We start from the raw sequence: 18,224 nt of genomic DNA, 5'->3' as shown, positions 1-18,224 counted from the left end.
TTATCTTTACTTTGATATCCACATACATGAACTTATAGTCCCCTGTAGAGGACATTAAATTAATTTAATTTGGCAGTATGTCCCAAATTAGTAATTATTTGGTTATGTTCATGAAGATCAGTTCTTTTACAATTCAGTTAATATAAACAGATAGGGCCCTACAGTAACACGTACAGTTGGTCGCAGTGATAGCAAATTAAAATTCCCGTGTTACCTATTTGCCCTTGGAGCTGCTGCTGTTGTTATTTTCTTCTTGGAATAAATTCACCGTGGCGAGAGAGACGTTGTCTCAGTTCAGCTCTGCTGCTGCTTCCTTTCGTCGAAAACAGTGCACAGAAAAATAATATCCTCATCATATTTCATCTGATTGTCTCCATCGCAGACGGTCCAGGTGAAGCAATATCGGCGTTTTGGCGCACAGGTAGGCAGCATTCTCAGGAGTGACAAACTTTATGATAGGCTGTGCGTCTTGAGCTCCTCCAGGCTCCGCCCCCTGCTGGTGTGTAGTCTCCCCCTTTGAAGATGCGCCCTCCTCGGCTGCAGATGAGGAAACGGCTCGCATTGGGGTAACACGGGGATCAATGGGACAGTCTGTAAGAGATGGGCTTTAGCAGCTCTGACAGACTGTCCCGGGGATCAATGGGACCTGCAAGCCCCGAACAAAAGAGTTTCCAATTTTAGGTTACTGTTTTATGTTAAAAAGGGCAAAATGAGATTAGAAATAAGCCTACTAAGTACAGTGCAGAGAGATGTGTGATTCTGTACTAAGTCAAAAGACAACTGCATTTTTTATATAAAGTCTGATATCAACATTCAGGGGTACTCACGTACTATTATTAAGTACAGTTTTGAGGTATTTAAACTGACAGGGGTCATACTGCATTATGAGTGCTTTTACTTTTGATACTTTCATGTGATACTTTTAAGTATTTTTAAAGTAACTTTAAGTATCTTTTAAGTAACTTTTAAGTAGGCTACACTGTAATGGAATCTTTTTATAGTGTGGTATACATTTACTGAAGTAAATGAACTGATTTTTCCACCGCTGTCAACAATACGACAGTGGGGTCTTTAACCAAAAGCACTTCTGTGATCATGATGTATGGGGGAAGATCAGCTCTGTATCTGTGGCAAATTTAACCTCTCAACGGCAGTCTTTTATTTTATCAGGATGCGCATCTAGATAAATATCATAAATACTTGAAAATCATAGTTGCAAGTTATTGACCTTTAAAACAGCAGGTTGATAAAGTCCACATACTAGCTTATTCCAGTTAAATAAATTCAACTTTAGTTTTTTCTTATTCCTAGTCAACATGAGGAGATGATATTTGGTCTATGAAATTAATGACACATTCATAACCATTTTACCCCTTTTTTAACTACTTATCTATTAATACCTAACATAAATATAAGACAAACTTTAAAAGATTTGGTACATCATCGCAATGTCTTTGTCACACTTTGTTATAGGTATGGTGATATACCAAATCAAGATCAACTGTACACATTTGGTGCAGTAACCTGGTCAGTGTAGTGACTGCAGCCTGTGAATCAGATAGTTGAGACCTGGAAATCCTTTGATTGCGGACACTCCTGAGAGGTGGTTTGGTCAGGCCAAAACACAGACACAATACACCCATCTGGAGACTTTGCAGAAAACAGACACCAGTTCTGCTTCTTAAATGATCTGAACCATTTAGGGAAACACTAGGCCGATGTGCCTCTGTGCTTAATATGACTGAACTGCTACAAAAGGTTTATGGTTTGTGCCAAATGTTGAATTTCCCCCAGCTTGTGAGCCTTGTAATATGTCAGAGTTAAACAGACTGCAGTGGCTTTGAATGTGCATCAAACATTTAATAGTTTTTAACATCATCCCCCTTTGAGGGCTTTTTTTATTTTGTCTCCTTGCGGAGTTAATTCCTTTCCTGTCACAGCACGTTGGTGGAGCAGCTTCAAATCAACTGACAAACACAGACCACAGACAGGCCGGCGGGAAGTGACTTCCTACCCCCTCTGCTCCTCTTTCTCTGAAGCAGCACTTTATAAATGCTGAGTCTGAACTGATTACATGACGGTCATATAATGGAACCACAGGGCGATCAGCAAATATTGACATGGTCTTGATTCAGCAGTGACAGATTAATACAAACCTTCAAGCCAGGAAGAGTGATCACGCTAAGCAGGAAATGTCGTTTCCATGAGCTCATTACTTGACCAGAAACGGTGCCAGACCTCTGCTCAGATTTTAGCACATCAAAGAGCATTCTTTAATAACTGCAAGGAAATTCACACAAAGAACATTTTAAAATACAAATTGACAAATGGGTTGCAGACAAAAACTGAAAGTTTATATTATGTATTTCGGTATGATGTACTTGTACAGAGGAGATCAGGCCACTGAACTGAAGACCACACACCACGTCTAAATGTTGTTTACCGATGTCTTTAAATAGTCAAGCATATTTCCTCATGAATACAATGCAGCACAATCAGAAAGAGACTGCTTAATAACATTTAATTACAGTGCAACTGATGTAGGGGCTTACAAATTCTCCTAATGATTTAAATGTGTTTAGATAGCTTGTTTGACAGTTTTTATGTCTGTCACCGCTGACATGTTTTTTTTGTATAAGAGTTTATGCTGTGTGTATATGAAAATGTTTGTGGTTCTTTAAACACTCTTGCAAGGAGGCTTTTCTTGAAGTACTGACATTTACACTTGTCATCAGTCCAGCAAAATTAATGTCAGTGTGGTGAAGTAACATCTATCCACATGACTGCTCCTTTTACCTTTACGTGTTAATGCTGTTGTCGTCATCAGACCAAACCCATCCACCTACAGGTTACGTCTTACTAATCTCACAATAGAAAGCATACACATTGTGTTGATGTCAACGGTCTGGTTTGCCACTCAGTATAAATAAATGAATTCTCTACACAGTTTTGTACTCAAACTACTACCTCTACTTATACAGTGCGTGTGCCTACAGATGTTTATCAAATTGCAAATTTAGGACATACTGCCAAATTAAAGTTCAACAACTTCATTTTTTTGACCAAGAATTCATTTATGACTTTATTTTAGGGTTTTGTGAACTACTTCTGCAAGAGTCGTTGATCTACCACAAACTTGTTTGTTTTTTCTTGCTGTAAGCAACTCCTTTATTTTAATTGTGAGTTGCACTATGTCTGTGAATACAGTATTTCTGACATTTTGCAAAAATGTGTGTGTGCAACTGAGACAAAGCATCACAGGACCAGAGTGATGACAACCAAACAAATATTATTATTTTTTGCCAAACTACTGTTTCCAAGGTTATCAATTAACATTTACAGTCATTCGTTAAAATAAATAATTCAACATTTTGGGAATTACAGTTATTCACTTTTCTGCTGAGAGTTAGATAAGATTGATACCAGTCTCATGTCTGTACGCTAAATATGATGTAATAAACCGCTCCCAGTTAGCTTAGCTTAGCATGAAGCCTGGAAACAGCCTGGAAACAGAGGGGAGCAGCAAGCCTGGCTCCGACCAAAGGCAGCAAAAAGTGATGTGAAAAATGACAATTATTGGTCTAATGGGCCTCTGAGATAGGAAGAGAAAACCGCTTGGTTAAGTTTGAGGTCGCCAAGCAGTGCGCTGTGCTGCGCTTTGCTCGACGCAGCAACAAACCGCCATGGCGCGGCGCAAGCCATTGAAAATAATGGGTTTCACAGCACAGCAGCGCGGTCGTCGCTGTCTGTCTGAAAGGCCCATAAGTTAACCAGCTTTTGGTAGTTTAGATAACATACAGATGAGAGAGCGGTATCAGGCTTTCAGCAAGAAAACTAATAATCAAATGTTAATGTAAAACTAAATATTTAAATTTAATTACTTTACGGGAATAGTTGCTGGAACTATTTTTCTATGTACTACACACCCTAAACACACACTGTAAATGCTTGTTAGTATCTATTGTATTTTTAATTACAGTAATTAGTCAGGAACAAGTTTTTGGAGCTTTTGCTTTTGTTCCATGGAAGGTCAAAATTGTTTACGTGAGACATCAGTCTGAATTCTCGAGCTCACTGTTTTTAAGTGATTGTATTTATGTGTGTACAACTTGGGGTTTTCAATACAGGACTTGTTTTGTATACAAGAAGTTCACCATACAAAGTTGGTTCTGATTCGGATTCACTGGCCTCTGGCTGGTTTGACTTACCTCTAGTCCCACGGGAACCACACCGGTGTCCCAGACAAATCTTCCTGCCAACACGCCAGGCCTCCAGAGAGCTAGGCCAGCTAAAGCCTCACTTCCCCTCCAGAGGTAGAAAAAAATCCACACAAAGTAAACAGTAAGCACCTAGTAGTCAACTTCCTTATCCTTGTTAATTATTCAAAATCCCAGAAGAGAGACCGGCCCACAGTTGTCTTCTGAGTCACTTTTTTTTTTTTCTCACACAGGCACTCACTCACCACAACGCCCCCCCCCCCCTCCTGCCTCCCCTTTCAACTTCAAACCCAGTCATTTCTGCAAGCTGCGCTTTGATTGTACCAAACACCTGTATTTTTCGAGGAGAGACTTCCTTGTGAGCCCCCGCCTCCCATCTTTGATTGTTAAACAGCAGTGGCGCCGTCATTACTGTCTGTGAGACTGATGCCGCCCAGCTTCCCCTCCCATCTCCCACCTCTGCCTTTTTAACCGGAACTTTAATTGCTCAGAGAAAATTTGGATTGCTTTATTTTATCTAATTTTCAAAACCCCTTTTTTTGTGTGTGTCAAGGGTTGTAAAACCTGAAATGTGCCTTGCTGGATTTATCGGATGAATTGGAGATGATCACAGATTTCCTAACAGCTTTAAACAGAGCACACCCAAAAAATGCCCTCAGATTTGTAAAAAGATGTGAGAATTTCGAGCGTATAAAGGTGGTTAGTAGCCAGATGGACACAGACACCCAACATTTATTTCCTTGCTCACCAGTAATCCTCCAGGAAGACAGACAGATAGACACACACACCTTCATTTGCAACAGTAATACCATGCTTTATTAGGCGGCCTCTCCTGCCATCCTGTCTCCCCCCTCAGATTAATATCCTCTGGGCTTTTCACCAGCTGTTTCCGTCCCCTAACACCCCTCATCTTCCTCCAACCGGCCCCCTGCTTCACATGGCAGGGCTTACAAACTGGGCCTCAGTGCCTGCGTGGCTCTAGGAGAGGTCTTCGGCGTAGCACTGTGTGTGTAAGTGCGCGTCGATATGAATTCACTGAGCGAGCAGAATGGCAGATCTCTTGTCCAAGCAACTGAAAATATATCGCAGTCTTGAGACACAGTGTTGATAAGTTGATCACATCTTTAAACTTGTGTGGTTTACACCATCGTGTTTGCACCCACTTGAGGAAGGACAGACACAGACAGAGATAATTTTGTACACTAAATTGATTCTTAGGTATAGCCATTTCTCCACACTGGAACTGATGTTAAATATTAAAAAAATAATGTTTTAACAGGACAAGCAAAGGCTAACAACTTTAGTTTTTGGCTTTACTTAATTGAATATGAGTTCTAAATCATTTTTCAGCACTTCATCCTTCAACACAACTGGTTGTTGTCAACATGATTTGATGTATTGGTGTATTTACAAGGTTTGTTTTTCGTCTGATTAGTTTCACTGTGTCTGTGCTTGTTTCTGTGCCCGAGCGTGTGTGTTTGTGTGTGTGCGTACTATGTGCGCGATCTCATTTGGGTGTGTCTGCCTTTGGCTCAGGTGGGTGTTTACTTCTCATGGTGTTTTTACTGTTTGTGTGGAAGGGCAGACAGGATGTGCGATGCATGTCAGCACGCTCCAGGAGATGAAAGGCCGGAGAGGGTGTGGAAGTAGCCGAGTGCTGTTCAGGTAACAGGTTGTCTCAACAAATTTCTCAAGAATTCAGTCCTGTTGCCTTCAGCGTTCCTAGTGAGCCACGAGTGAACACCACTCACCACCAAGCTGCTTCAAAAAATAGCTCAACACCTCCTACAAATCTGGCCATAGCTGAACACCAATACGGTCCAGGTGCTCAATCTCAAAACACAACCATTACTTGAACATTCGGAGCAGCTAGGTTGGTGCTCCTTGATTCCTTGTTCCCTCAAGTGTGCGTGTGAACTATATTAGTCTAGTGCCATTAAACTGATTGCATCACCAACACTTGACAGACGCAACATGAGTCAGTTTTAAGAATGGAGCCTACTGACATGCATGTTGATGAGCAGCAGTTATTTACACGACTGCAGTCTGGTTTAAACACGGCAATGACACACTTGAATGTTGTGTCAGCCATTGCAAAGCAGTTGGGCAGGTTTACATTATAAGAGTTGGAACTTACAGCAACCACATACGTGACAATCTATTGTTAGTACAAATGACGTTAGTAGTTTGACTCCATGTTGTCAATTTGCTGTTCAATTGATGGAATTATTGTGAACAGAGATCTTTCAGTTTAGAGAGTTGGTTGACTCAGAACATTTGATTTATAACCCGCCATGCAGCTTTCTGCCTCCGCCCCAATACAATGGGAGTGAAAGGAATTCTGTTTTACAACTTTAAAAACATTGCCTAATAATCAGCCTGACATCATGTTCATGTTAGCTTATTTCTGTTTGGGAGGGGGTGTGACGTCTATCACACGACACATCAGCTTTGGCTAGCTGTTCCTAGAAGACTACTTTTGGGCAGCAAACACAAATTTGATATGTCGATATATCGGCTTATCCAGTTGATATGACAAACTTGTTAGCACACAGTTGCCTATTTACACAACCAGAAGACAGAGAGCAACATTAGCATTTGCAGTTGTCACCGGAGGTAAGCTAGAAAATTTGTTTTCTCAAAATTCAGGTGATTCGACCCTTTAAATTTTAAAGGGAATTTACTTACTACAACTTTAATGACACTGATTAGCCGACATGTGATGCAGAGTACTGGTTAAAAGCAGTAGTGTTAGTGTCGTTTTCACAGAGCCAAAAACTGTGAGACCTCAGAAATGAGAAAACTCTTCTGGCTGCAAAAGAAACATTTATGCAGAGTTTCCCTGCTGCAAACTAGCAGACCTACCAAACAGTTGGGTGAAAGTTTCATTAATTGCTGACATGTAGTAAAGTTTGTTTGGACAGAATGTGTTTTTTGAAGCAGTAAATACTGAGCCATTCTGCTCAATTGTTCTCGGTTCAGTCAAGCAACTGATGACATGATGTGGAAATCATTCCAGCTTTATGTTTCAATTGTTCCAAAATCAGGCGCGGTTGTCAATCGTCCTCCTGGTGCTCCATGCCCCACGTCCAAATAAAACACAGCAAGTGTCGTGGCCTCACCTCTGAATAGTCTCTGTGCCTCAGTGTGCGTGATTACCCGGCGGAGTCAGGTATGTCGGACCTGTGATGAGCCTTACCAGCTGCCTCCCATTCCCACTCAGCCCTGTCTCACTCACTTTGCCAGATTGTAACTCATGCTGAGTCAGGCTACAGTTCCAGTCTCTGACTAGGTTTAGTATTTGTACCTCTTTTGAATATCTCTGAATTGTGTTTTTGCTTTTACTGCAGTTCTAACTGCTCAGCTCCCTGTTGGTTTTGCCTCTCAGTAATGGATCCTGCTTGGTGTTGCTAGTTCTCTGGACTCAGCTCTGGCGCACACCGCTCCTGGCTTTACCTGTCAGGATCTCCCCACTTCAAATCATACACTCTTTAAGGTTGTAAATAAATCGCCTTGTTAAGAACGCTCCTGTCTTTCTGTGTCTTGCTCATGGGTTCACTAACTCTGCCGTAACAAAGTAGGCAAAATATGATTAATTGCCTTCTATGGTGGCCCAATGTGCACGAAAATGGGATGTAGTGCCCTCTAAAGCAGTGATTCTCAGGTACTGCTGTAGTTACAGGGGGTTCATGGAAAAATTGTGATGCTCAGCTAATATGAAAAAATAGAACATATGATAAATCCACATTTGTGTTTAGGAGAAAAATCAAGAAACAACTAAGTTTGTGTGATGCTGGTCTTTATAATTACTGTGAGAATAACTTACCAACTCTGGTAGTCTGCGCAAGATATGCCTCAGTTTTCCATCAACTGTAAGTTGATATAGACTAGCTAGGAAAACAGACAACAAAAAGCTAGAAGTGAAGCTACTGTTAGTGGCTGAAACAACCTTTTCCTGTCCCTCCAAACGCAAATGTACTAATGCAAACTTGGCTTAAACTACTAAAAAATACCATAAAGCCATCCCATTTATCAAAGGGGTATGATAAATGCATCTAATAAGGCTGTTTTGGTGCATCTGACAAAATAGTATAGGTTGGGAAGCACTGCTCTGGAGAGTCCTTCCAGGGGAGATAATGCATTGAATTGCCCTCTGAGTGCCAGTGCATGCAGTTGTTGCCCTTTTTTGTAAATTGTTGCCCCTGCCTGTCAGACAGCCAGGTTGCCACTGCATATTTTCATAACCCTGATGACATCATCAGGTTTTTATTTTCAAAATTTGGGAAGTTCCCTCCAGAGCTAAAAGACACTGTAGGAAAATCCACGGAGTGCCCATTCAAGTCAGGCAGTTAGCAGTGTTGATTATGAAAATGTTAACTTGTTTACTTTAGTGAATGCAAGGTAAGACATTTGTCCAGCTCATCATTTTGAGTCACACAGACATGAACTCATGAGTTCAAGTGAAGCCGATAATCAGCAGCCACGGTGAAACAAATACTTTGCATTTAATTACAGTTTTATACATTCTTTATTTGAATATAGAGACATAAAGCAAAAGCACAAAGGCTTTATTTATTGTTAACTTCTGAGTATAAAAACTTTCAGCTCGTATCAGTGGACGCTGTGATGCAGCATTATAAGCAGTACTGCGGGTTAGAGCCCTGACAAACAGGCGAAGAGTGGCAGACTCGTGATACAGAGCTACATCATTATTCAGGCCTGCTGTGCAGTTTTTCACAGGTGTGGACTGCTGTGTGAGACAGTGAGCTGTGCTTGTGGCCAGACGAGACGAGACCTTTAAGTACATACCTTTGGATTTCTCGGTCACGTGACTCGGTATCTACAACCTGCCTTCACCCAGCCGACCGGCCGCTCTCGCCATTGAAAAAAAAAAAAAAAGGTAAACATTTTCTACTGCAGAATTCGCAGACTAGGTGTAGTTTACAGACTGTTAGCGCCGAAGTTCAATCTTTTACTCAACCTCGCGAAAAAGGCGGAATGACACGAAGCGACAGGCGCGTCGCTGCCCCGGAAAGAGACGGGGAGTGACTGTGCTCAGCCGGGCCTCATCTTTCTGATAAACACTGATCACAAACCGAGCTCCGGATACTGGCACAGGCTACTTCTGCAATCAGTGTACTATTTGACGACATAATTTCCGGATTGAAAGCGATTCATGGCCGCAAATGCGAGAAGAGAGCGATAATAGAGCAACGTGGCGGTCGGATTTGTGAAGATTACCGTCAATAAAGTGCTCTGCACAAGACTGCCTCAGACTAATCCCTGTGTGAAAGGGATGGGCAGTGCACCGGCTGAATCTCGCTTTCTGCAACAACAAAAAAAAACCTGGGTGGGGAAAGGAAGGAGACTCTTGACACCGTCATGCACATTATGGTCGGCAAGGTGTAGGCTCGCTTGTGATGGGTGTCAAACGCATTGTACGACTCTTACGATTAGTTTGAAGTCAGATTGTTAACATGAGGTAGTTGCATGGTTAGAAGATCGCTTAATTTACACCTCATCACTTTTAATTCCTCCCCAAGAGCCAGCCTAAATTGACGGGCATGTGTTGCTCTTTGTTGCAGGATGGCAGAGGCTCCCATGTCATGTGATTGTTTTGTTTCGTTGCCCCCTGGCTCTCGCGATGACCATGTGATTTTTGGGAAGAACTCAGACCGTCCCCGGGATGAGGTGCAAGAGGTGGCCCTCTACCCTGCAGCATCCCATCCTCCAGGCTCCATGCTGGAGGTAAAGCAGGCCTGGACTACTACAGTCCCACACAACCACTGCTGCTGGTACAGCTGACTGACAACAGGCACCATGCATCACTGAAAGACACAAGCCTACTGATACACTGCATACTTCCACGGTCTGGTGCATTGCAGAAATTATATTAAATTATATATTAGCTCATAGTAGGCCTATTCATGCATTACTATTCACATTAACCCCATTTGAGAAAGTACTTTAAAACAGAATGGTTCACTATTTACATGAAGCAGTCTTTGGTGTTAATGTTTAATGGAAAGGAAGTGAAGGTTATTTATTCCTCTTTTTTTCCTTTCTCATTTTCACTTTTCATTTGTGTTAAGAAATACTGACAGGTTGGAGCAATGGCTTAAGAAAAATGCTCTAACCAGATGTGTTAAAGTTGTTCTGTTTTTTACATATGTCTACAGAGTTCATCTTTTGGCTTTGCTGTTGAGTTAAAAAGACAACTTGAACTTTAATCTTGGAACACAATGACACTAATCAGGTTTCTTCAGAGTTACTGTCCCTAGTGTTATGTAGTTGTTTTTTCTGTCCAGGTTTTGACATATCTGTCTCTTCAAACTTCTGCCTCTACCAAAAATACAGTGGAGGTGAATGATATTATGTTTGTAGGGTAACACCCAGTCCTTCCTGTAAACAGGTTTCATTAGAACTACTTTTTACACGAGAAATTGTCCCTTTTGAAAACCGGCGTCAGCTTGTTCTAAGTAATTTTTTTCCTCAACACCAAAGCCAGATGTTCAACTTACAAACAGCTGCCACATATACAAAAATGTGCAGTATTCATTCAAGATTGTCATATTGCCCTTTGAGTTTCACTGATTTGGGGGAAAAAAAATACACTTTCACCTTTGAACTGACAGGTGAGTGTTCAGCTTCATATATCCTGCCGATTAATGCAATTTCTGTCTGCAGTGCACATATATCCAGATCCCTCAGGTGGAGCAGACGCACGCCGTCATCCTGAGCAAGCCTGCCTGGATGTGGGGGGCCGAAATGGGAGCCAATGACCAGGGAGTCTGTATTGGGAACGAGGCTGTCTGGACTCGAGAGCCTGTCGCTCCCGGAGAGGCTCTGCTGGGCATGGACCTTGTCCGGTGAGCACTGAAAACCTTTTGATACCGTAGTCCTGTTAAACTGTACTGGATAATAAACTTTTAGCAATAAAGAAAAAAATAATCTTTAGAGCTGATAGGAGTAACTATTGACTGCAGCGTTATTGTGAAGATTATCATGGATCTTGTAGACCACTAACTCCACAGTGTCCTTTAGACACTTAGTAGTTCCTTTAGTGGCTTAAGATGCCTCGGTGTTCTGCTGAACGGCTCAGAAGGTCTTTCATAATGAGTATTTCAGATTTTTTTCTGCTGGTCACATTTTTAAAAACCAGTCAGCTCTAATCAGGGTTCTAAAGACTTTAAATGGGTGCATTGTTTGTACAGACTGGTTGTCCTTTCTGTTTATACTGTATGTTGTGTGATGTACGCTGGTGGCAATTGAATTTCCTCATTAGGGATTAATAAAGTTTTTCTATTCTATTCTATTACATATAGTGTGGAGATTGTTTATTCAGTAGCAGTATTAACTTAATCCTCTTAGGCTTTGATCAGAGGGGTGTGTAGATTCACACAAGCATGTTATGACAAGTGTAGTAAGTACCGTTAAAGCGTAGCATTTACAATAGCATTTCCTCCAAAACACGTGGCAGAGGAGCGTATAAACAACGCCAAAGAACTCAGCTGGTCTTTACAGTTAGTTAAAAAGACTAACTGATTAAAGTAACTAAGACAGTAACAATACAGTAAATAAATAATTAGATAAAAGTAGATAAATACATTAAAGTGAAAGAGTTGTTACCATTTATTAAACGTTTATAACTACATAACTGATTCCTTGAGGAAATGCAGACTTTACACTTGGAAGTAATGACTTTTGATCATCAGACTGGGGTTGGAGCGTGGGGATAGTGCCTGGGCAGCACTGACAGTGATCACCGGCCTCCTGGAGCAGCATGGCCAGGGGGGGCAGTGCAGGGAGGATCCTGAGCCCTTCAGCTACCACAACACCTTCCTTCTGGTGGACCGTAACGAGGCCTGGGTCCTTGAAACTGCTGGAAGGCTGTGGGTGGCACAGAAGTTTACAGGTAAGGATGGACGGTTAAACAATTTGAGGGTAAATGCATAGTCTAGACAATTAATTTGGCTTGGTGGGTGCTGAACTGGTAATACATGCATATTCTCCTGAGAGATGATCAGAACTGTATTTACAAAGCTGCTGTTGGTCAGTACATGACATGACTGTTGACATTCACCAACCTTCTGAATGAAGCATCAACAACTGGCACCTTGTGTGTGTGTGTTTTTGTGTGTGTGTGTGTGTCTCTTGCAATTTGTGAAGAGATTTAGGTTAATTATAGATAATGAGATCAATGCAATATCTAGCAGATCTGCTGGTTGATCAGACCTCGACTTGTGCCCGAGTGGCATTCTACTGGCCCCACTTGTCACCCCTTTTTAGCCAGAGCCATCTGGATGCTCTCTCTGCCACCTCTACATTGTTGTTAATGGCTCCTTCTTCTCCATGCTCCCGTAATGCCCAGGGTTCTGTAGGCCTTACTGAGAGAATGACTGGCAAAGCCCTGACTGCCCACCTCCACTGGCATACAATGCCCTCCTGTAGTGAATGGGTAGTGGGATTAAATGCTATGCCACAATAGGTGCCACCTTTTCAGAGTAGACAAAAGCACCAAAAAACATATTAAAAACTTCAAAATGCAATTACAATATACAGCCAAAACCTATAAGTATACGGTATACAGAATAACAGTAGCAGCAAACAGCAAATATGTTGTCGTTAGGAGGAAACTTGCATCTGCTCTTAAATAGGCAAATCTTTGACGAGGCGTCTTCACATGCTAACAGCCACTTTTACCTTTCAGAGGGTGTGAAGAACATCTCCAACCAGCTGACTATCGGGACTGAGGTCTCTACAGAGCACCGAGAGCTGCGGAGCGTGGCCCAGGCTCAGGGCTGGTGGGATGGTGAAGGAGAGTTCAACTTTTCCCAGGTGTTCAGCCCCGAGAACCCACCTGCCAGGATGGAGCTGGCCAAACGGCGCTACAAGGGAGGCACAGAGCTTCTCCAGAAACATGACGGTGAGGGGGATCCACTCCTACATTTCCCAGAATTGCTTTAGACATCACCCTGAGAACACTGTAACACTCATCTACTCTGTTGCTCCTCTGCACTCAGGCTCAGTGACGGCGGAGGTAATGATGTCTATTCTGAGGGACAAGCCCAGTGGCATCTGCATGGACTCTGGAGGTTTCTGCACCACAGGCAGCATGGTGTCTGTCCTGCCCAGAGACACCAGCCTGCCCTGCATCCACTTCTTCACCGCCACCCCAGACCCCTCCAGGTATTTCACTAACTAAACTAAGAATCTCTGTGGAAGATGAAGATCAGTTGAGAGTAAAATAACCAAATTATAACACAACATTCATATATGAAACTTTTTTTGTGTATTCTGCTTCACTTTAGCCAACTGCTGTACATGAAAGCTGTCAAATTTGCTGTTTTAAATAACTCTCCCATGCAGTCTCATGCAACACTGCCATAATATAGGACAAAACTCCTTTTGTAAGGTTTTTACACTGATTCATATCTTACTTGTTTCAGTTCTGTGTTTTAGAAATTCTCAGAAATCAGGGGAAAACAGGTTAAAATAACAAGTAATGTTTTATAAATTGCTAGAAAGCAGCATGCAGGTTGGTACTAATTACTGGGAAAATAGAGAGTGATTGGTATATTACATAGTATACTTCCAATAAGTCCAAATGCTAAGCTAGCATAAGCACTGCACTGCAAGTCAGCTGAACATGAAGATAAATTAATAAAGAATTAATAAATACTCAGTTCTTTCAGGGCAGTTCTTCTGGGAAATTGATAATAAACTCTATCTCAGAACTTATATGTTTTTACGTAAGAACATTATAATTAGGATTAAAATACATAGTTTTTCTAAGAAACTTTAATATATATGTTAAAAGTTTGCAAAACATGTTTCATAGTGCCTCAATGACCGTGTTTAGACCACTGCAGCAGAGATCCTAACATTCTTTCCCTCCTCCACTTTGCTTTTCCTGCATTCTGTCTTCACTTTGGGTTATGGGAGTTTCTGAGTCTGTTTTCTCTTTCCTGTTCCCCTCCCTGCCAACACGCCCCACCCGTACCCCGGAAGGTCTATATTCAAGCCTTTTATCTTCTCGGACTGTTCCACCCCAGTGCTGAGAGTGGTCTCTCCACAGTTCGGCCCAGATGATCCTGTCAGGAAGCAGCCTCGCTTTCAGAGCCAGGTGGACCGCAGACATGACCTGTACAAGGCCCATCAGGTGGCGCTGAACACCATGGAGACCAACCCGGTGGGCATTGATGATCAACTAGGTCAATGATAGTCCTGTACAGATCCTGGCAGAGCTGGAAGTTCATATTCATTTCATATACATCTAGTCTGGGAACCAGACAAATCTGCGAGCTCATGTTTTATTTGCTCTGACAGATTTCCAGCCGACTTGGACCGGTTCCTGGTATGAAACCCGGTCAATGTTAACAATTAGGATTGAAGTCAATTCGACAGTTATTCATTAACGCTGTCATTAGCTAGCTAATGTTAAATTGCTGCAGTTGCAACAACTGAAGTCATTTTACTTGGTACCTACTGTATGTTTTAACAAACCAGGAGAAAAGCTTGCTTGCTATAGCCAACCCTAGTGAGCTAGCTGTTAGCTAAATTAACCTTTTTGTTACAGGCTAACATTAGGCTTTTGTTGATAAGAAAGATGTTTTTGCAGTACTTTTGACAGGATTTGGTCAAAGTTTACTTTACCAACTGATCACGAGTTGTGCATCTACTGTCATTAAGTCTGCTCCTCCCGTCACAGATGTCTGATTCAATTAGACTCGGGGCTCAAAAGGCAAAGAGTGGGCTCTGTATTCTTGTAAATGTACATGGTATTATATATATTTTTAGGTGGTCACATTTCATTGCTTTCATTGGTTGTTGGTCTATCCAATTGCTCCCAGATGCAATTTGGTCTGCGCCCCTTGGAAATCAAAAATGAGGTTCCAGACAAATTCTAGGCTAATATACTACTATACAACCAAAGCAGAATAATTTTTATTCAGAGTTGAACTTGGTCAGTTGTTGCTGACAAATTATAGGCGAGTTGCACCGCACAGGACTGACACTCCCAGTGCAGAGCAAACACAACAGGACCTCACAGTTAGTAGACAAGACACATGGTAGACTAAACATAAACATGTTACGAGTACACATTCAAAGCCAAAGAGCAGGGTTTCAATCATTATTACACTGTGCAACGCCAACATGAGAATCCTGGGAGGCAATAATACTTCAAAACAAAGTGACATTTTCCAATGAAGCCGTTTAGTCAGTGTCAGATAATGACCCGGCATTGAGCTTATTATATAATAACTGAGGTAGAGTAAGGTTCTTCTCAGGCGCAGTCTGGTCGATGTTTTTTGGTGCATGTAAGCATAATTTCCTGTGTGTGTAATTGGGACACGACTATTGCCTGTTGTTTTGGTGAGCAGCTAGAGTATATAAAAACCCAGATTAGCATGTAGAGGAAATGGAGGTGCGTGACAGCAGGTGTGCAACTGCTGTCATTAAGTCTGCACCTACCGCCACAGACGTCTGGTTGAATTAGACTCTGGACTTTCAAAAGGCAAAGATCTGTATTCTTGTAAATGGACATGGTATATTACATATTTTTAGTAGTATAGGTTTTCATCAAATGACTGCCCTGAATAAGCAGGTTCTACATGCAAGTACTGTTGGACCCAGGTGTTGCTGTTGTTTTGACATCTCTCTGTCTTTTTCTCTCTGTGTCAGGACGAGGGGTTTGCAGTCTATGAGGTTCTGAGGGACCTGGAGTCGCAGTGTCTGAGCGAGATTACAGCCATGCTAAGAGGAGAGTTACCAGGAGAAGAACTGGGGGACTTGTTTTTTGATTGCGTGGACACAGAGATTAAGTTCTACCAGTGAGGAGGTGGGAGGCTTCAGCAGCTGTGATTGGTGTTTTATCGTGCATGAATGTGCTTTTGTTGTTAAGGGGAAACTTCAAACTGCATCTTTGGAGCCGAGAAACCCTTTAGAGATGATTATATATAATATAGTGATGACTATGCATGACAATGACAATAACTTCTAAAAGCAATACAGAATACATTGTCAGTATATGTTCAGGTCATAAACCAGTAGAAAATGGTATAAAAAGCACCTTGAAAAAGGTGAGCTCTGCTTTTGCAGGAGTCAGAAAGTCAGTCATTATTATGTTAACTTGGCAGCATCTCTGCATATCTTCAGAGCAAAGTACATAATATAGCGTCTGATTCAAACCCAATATGATGATGATTAATCATGGAGAGGGTGCAATTGTCTGGGGAAAAAAGAACAGATTGTGCCGGTACTGAGGATTTAAATATCTTGTGTCCGTGAGAACAATTACAAGGAGTTTTACTGCTGAAATCTGAACAAACCTGTCCATGATCCTGCAGTGTGAGCTTGTTAAAGTTCTAATCTGCAAAATTAGTTAAACGCGATTTTAACAATCATCTTGTCAGCAAGGTCATAAGGTGAACTTGAAAGTTCAAGTTCAATTTAGGGATGAATGATATGCAATATATATATATATATATATATATATATATATATATATATATATATATATAATTTTTAAAAATCATATTGCGATTGTTTTGAAAGATTGTGCAAGTCATGAGTTGGGATTTTACTGGGAATGGAAATTTTTGCATTTTCACTTTAATTGAAAAAAATATATAAAAAGTGTTTTTTGCTGGGGTCTGTACCAGACAAGCATGTTATCTGTGTGGAGAACATAATTTGTGGGCTGGGGCATCTTTTTAGCACCACGATGCTTCATTTATAATGACGCATTTTATTTTAAAAAAAGGAATATATATAATATCGCAAAACAATTCTTAATTCTCAGGCTCTCTCCAATAATGCTCAAACAATATGTATAAAAACAAAATCACACAAGTAACAGTGAATTTAAGACACAAAATAGTGCAGAAGTACCTATATACATATAGGAACCTGTCGACATTATAGTTTATTATATTGTATCATTACATTACTGTACACCTACAGTAATGTAATGATACAATATAATAAACTATGTGACTGTTCCCAGCAAAGCTAAACAAGCTCTTAACCTGTGCTGTGTCTACCTGTCCTCTGTTGCAGTGCCCTCACGTGGACATCTCTAGCACTCGCAGAGTGGCAGGACAAGGCCCTGGGACTGATTAAAAACTCTGTGTTTCTCGTCTGTTTGGCCTCCGCCTCACGCACGCAACACACATCCCTGACACCATTCCATCATTAACACAGACTAAATGTCTAAACTGCACTTGTGATCAATGCATACTAATCATCTGTATCACCCAGGGAGCAATGACTGCACCTCATTAGTGAGTATAATGATGTAGACTACACAGGCGCCTATGTAGAGCTGTGTGACGTTGCACAAATACTGTGAGTATGGCATTTGTTTAACTTTCTGTTTATTGTTGCAAATGAATGGGGTTTCATTTGATGGCTCCCTGTAGGGAAAGATCTAATAAAGAATGTGCATAATCTGTCCCGAGTGCGTTGTAATCTTTCTGGCCACCCTAGTGGTGCAGTGTGTGCGGGGTAAACCGACATAAGAACCGTAAGAACCGTAAAATACTGTCACATTATTGATACTGAGGCATTTGGTCTAAAATGTTGTGATATTTTACCAACAATGTGCAGCCTTAATATTTCTGTTTCCATACTTCAATTTACTTTCAGTATGTTCATCATCTGACTTAGTTGGATATGAATAGAAATCTTTGTGGAGTATACATTATTTTGATGTTATGAACAAAAGTCACTACTACCTCCCTTTACTGTAAAAAGAAACAGAACATTATTTCTTTAATAGGCTAAAGTGCAGCTCTGTTATAATTTGAGAAATTTGAACACCTTATCCTTAAATCAGAAAGCAATAGAAAAGACTGAAGTGATCTTTTAACTAGAGAAAAATCCTGGAGCTGCCCCATATAGACATTTCATATTGATAAAGCAACTGCATGGATGATTTGACAGCAGCAGTAAGGGACATTTGTTTCTGATCCTGTAAGACAAACAAACATTCAGAATAAACTA

The 18,224-nt window shown here is 41.2% G+C and overlaps 1 protein-coding gene across 5 annotated transcripts; it reads left to right on the top strand.

Moving 5' to 3' along the window:
• The first annotated feature begins 8,964 nt into the window (after positions 1–8,964).
• On the top strand, positions 8,965–17,674 carry scrn2 (secernin 2). 5 transcript variants are annotated; one of them, XM_038714462.1, is made up of 9 exons: positions 9,277–9,620; positions 9,803–9,965; positions 10,905–11,086; positions 11,933–12,132; positions 12,928–13,143; positions 13,241–13,406; positions 14,229–14,409; positions 15,903–16,059; positions 17,280–17,674. In XM_038714462.1, exons 1-8 carry the CDS (start codon positions 9,514–9,516, stop codon positions 16,053–16,055), a joined length of 1,368 nt encoding a protein of 455 aa, XP_038570390.1. In that variant the 5' UTR covers positions 9,277–9,513; the 3' UTR covers positions 16,056–16,059; positions 17,280–17,674. The 5 variants fall into 5 exon arrangements, with proteins under 5 accessions (XP_038570392.1, XP_038570394.1, XP_038570393.1 ...); XM_038714464.1 differs by lacking the exons at positions 9,277–9,620; positions 17,280–17,674 and adding an exon at positions 8,965–9,117 and having other exon boundaries at positions 15,903–16,055; XM_038714466.1 differs by lacking the exons at positions 9,277–9,620; positions 17,280–17,674 and adding an exon at positions 8,967–9,114 and having other exon boundaries at positions 9,801–9,965; positions 15,903–16,055.
• Positions 17,675–18,224: the final 550 nt, after the last annotated feature.

Source organism: Micropterus salmoides, unplaced genomic scaffold, assembly GCF_014851395.1.
Source record: "Micropterus salmoides isolate LMB-PRFRI ecotype aquatic unplaced genomic scaffold, ASM1485139v1 Ms_hic_scaffold_12, whole genome shotgun sequence".
NCBI classification, from domain to species: domain Eukaryota; kingdom Metazoa; phylum Chordata; class Actinopteri; order Centrarchiformes; family Centrarchidae; genus Micropterus; species Micropterus salmoides.
Note: the sequence above shows the minus strand (reverse complement) of the source record. Positions and strands in the feature narration are given on the sequence as shown.

Coding starts and splice junctions, on each gene's coding strand:
- scrn2 (XM_038714462.1), top strand. CDS start 9,514: ATGGGCAGTGCACCGGCTGAATCTCGCTTTCTGCAACAACAAAAAAAA. Junction 11,087..11,932: donor CTGGGCATGGACCTTGTCCG/GTGAGCACTGAA, acceptor TTTGATCATCAG/ACTGGGGTTGGAGCGTGGGG. Junction 13,144..13,240: donor GCTTCTCCAGAAACATGACG/GTGAGGGGGATC, acceptor CTCTGCACTCAG/GCTCAGTGACGGCGGAGGTA.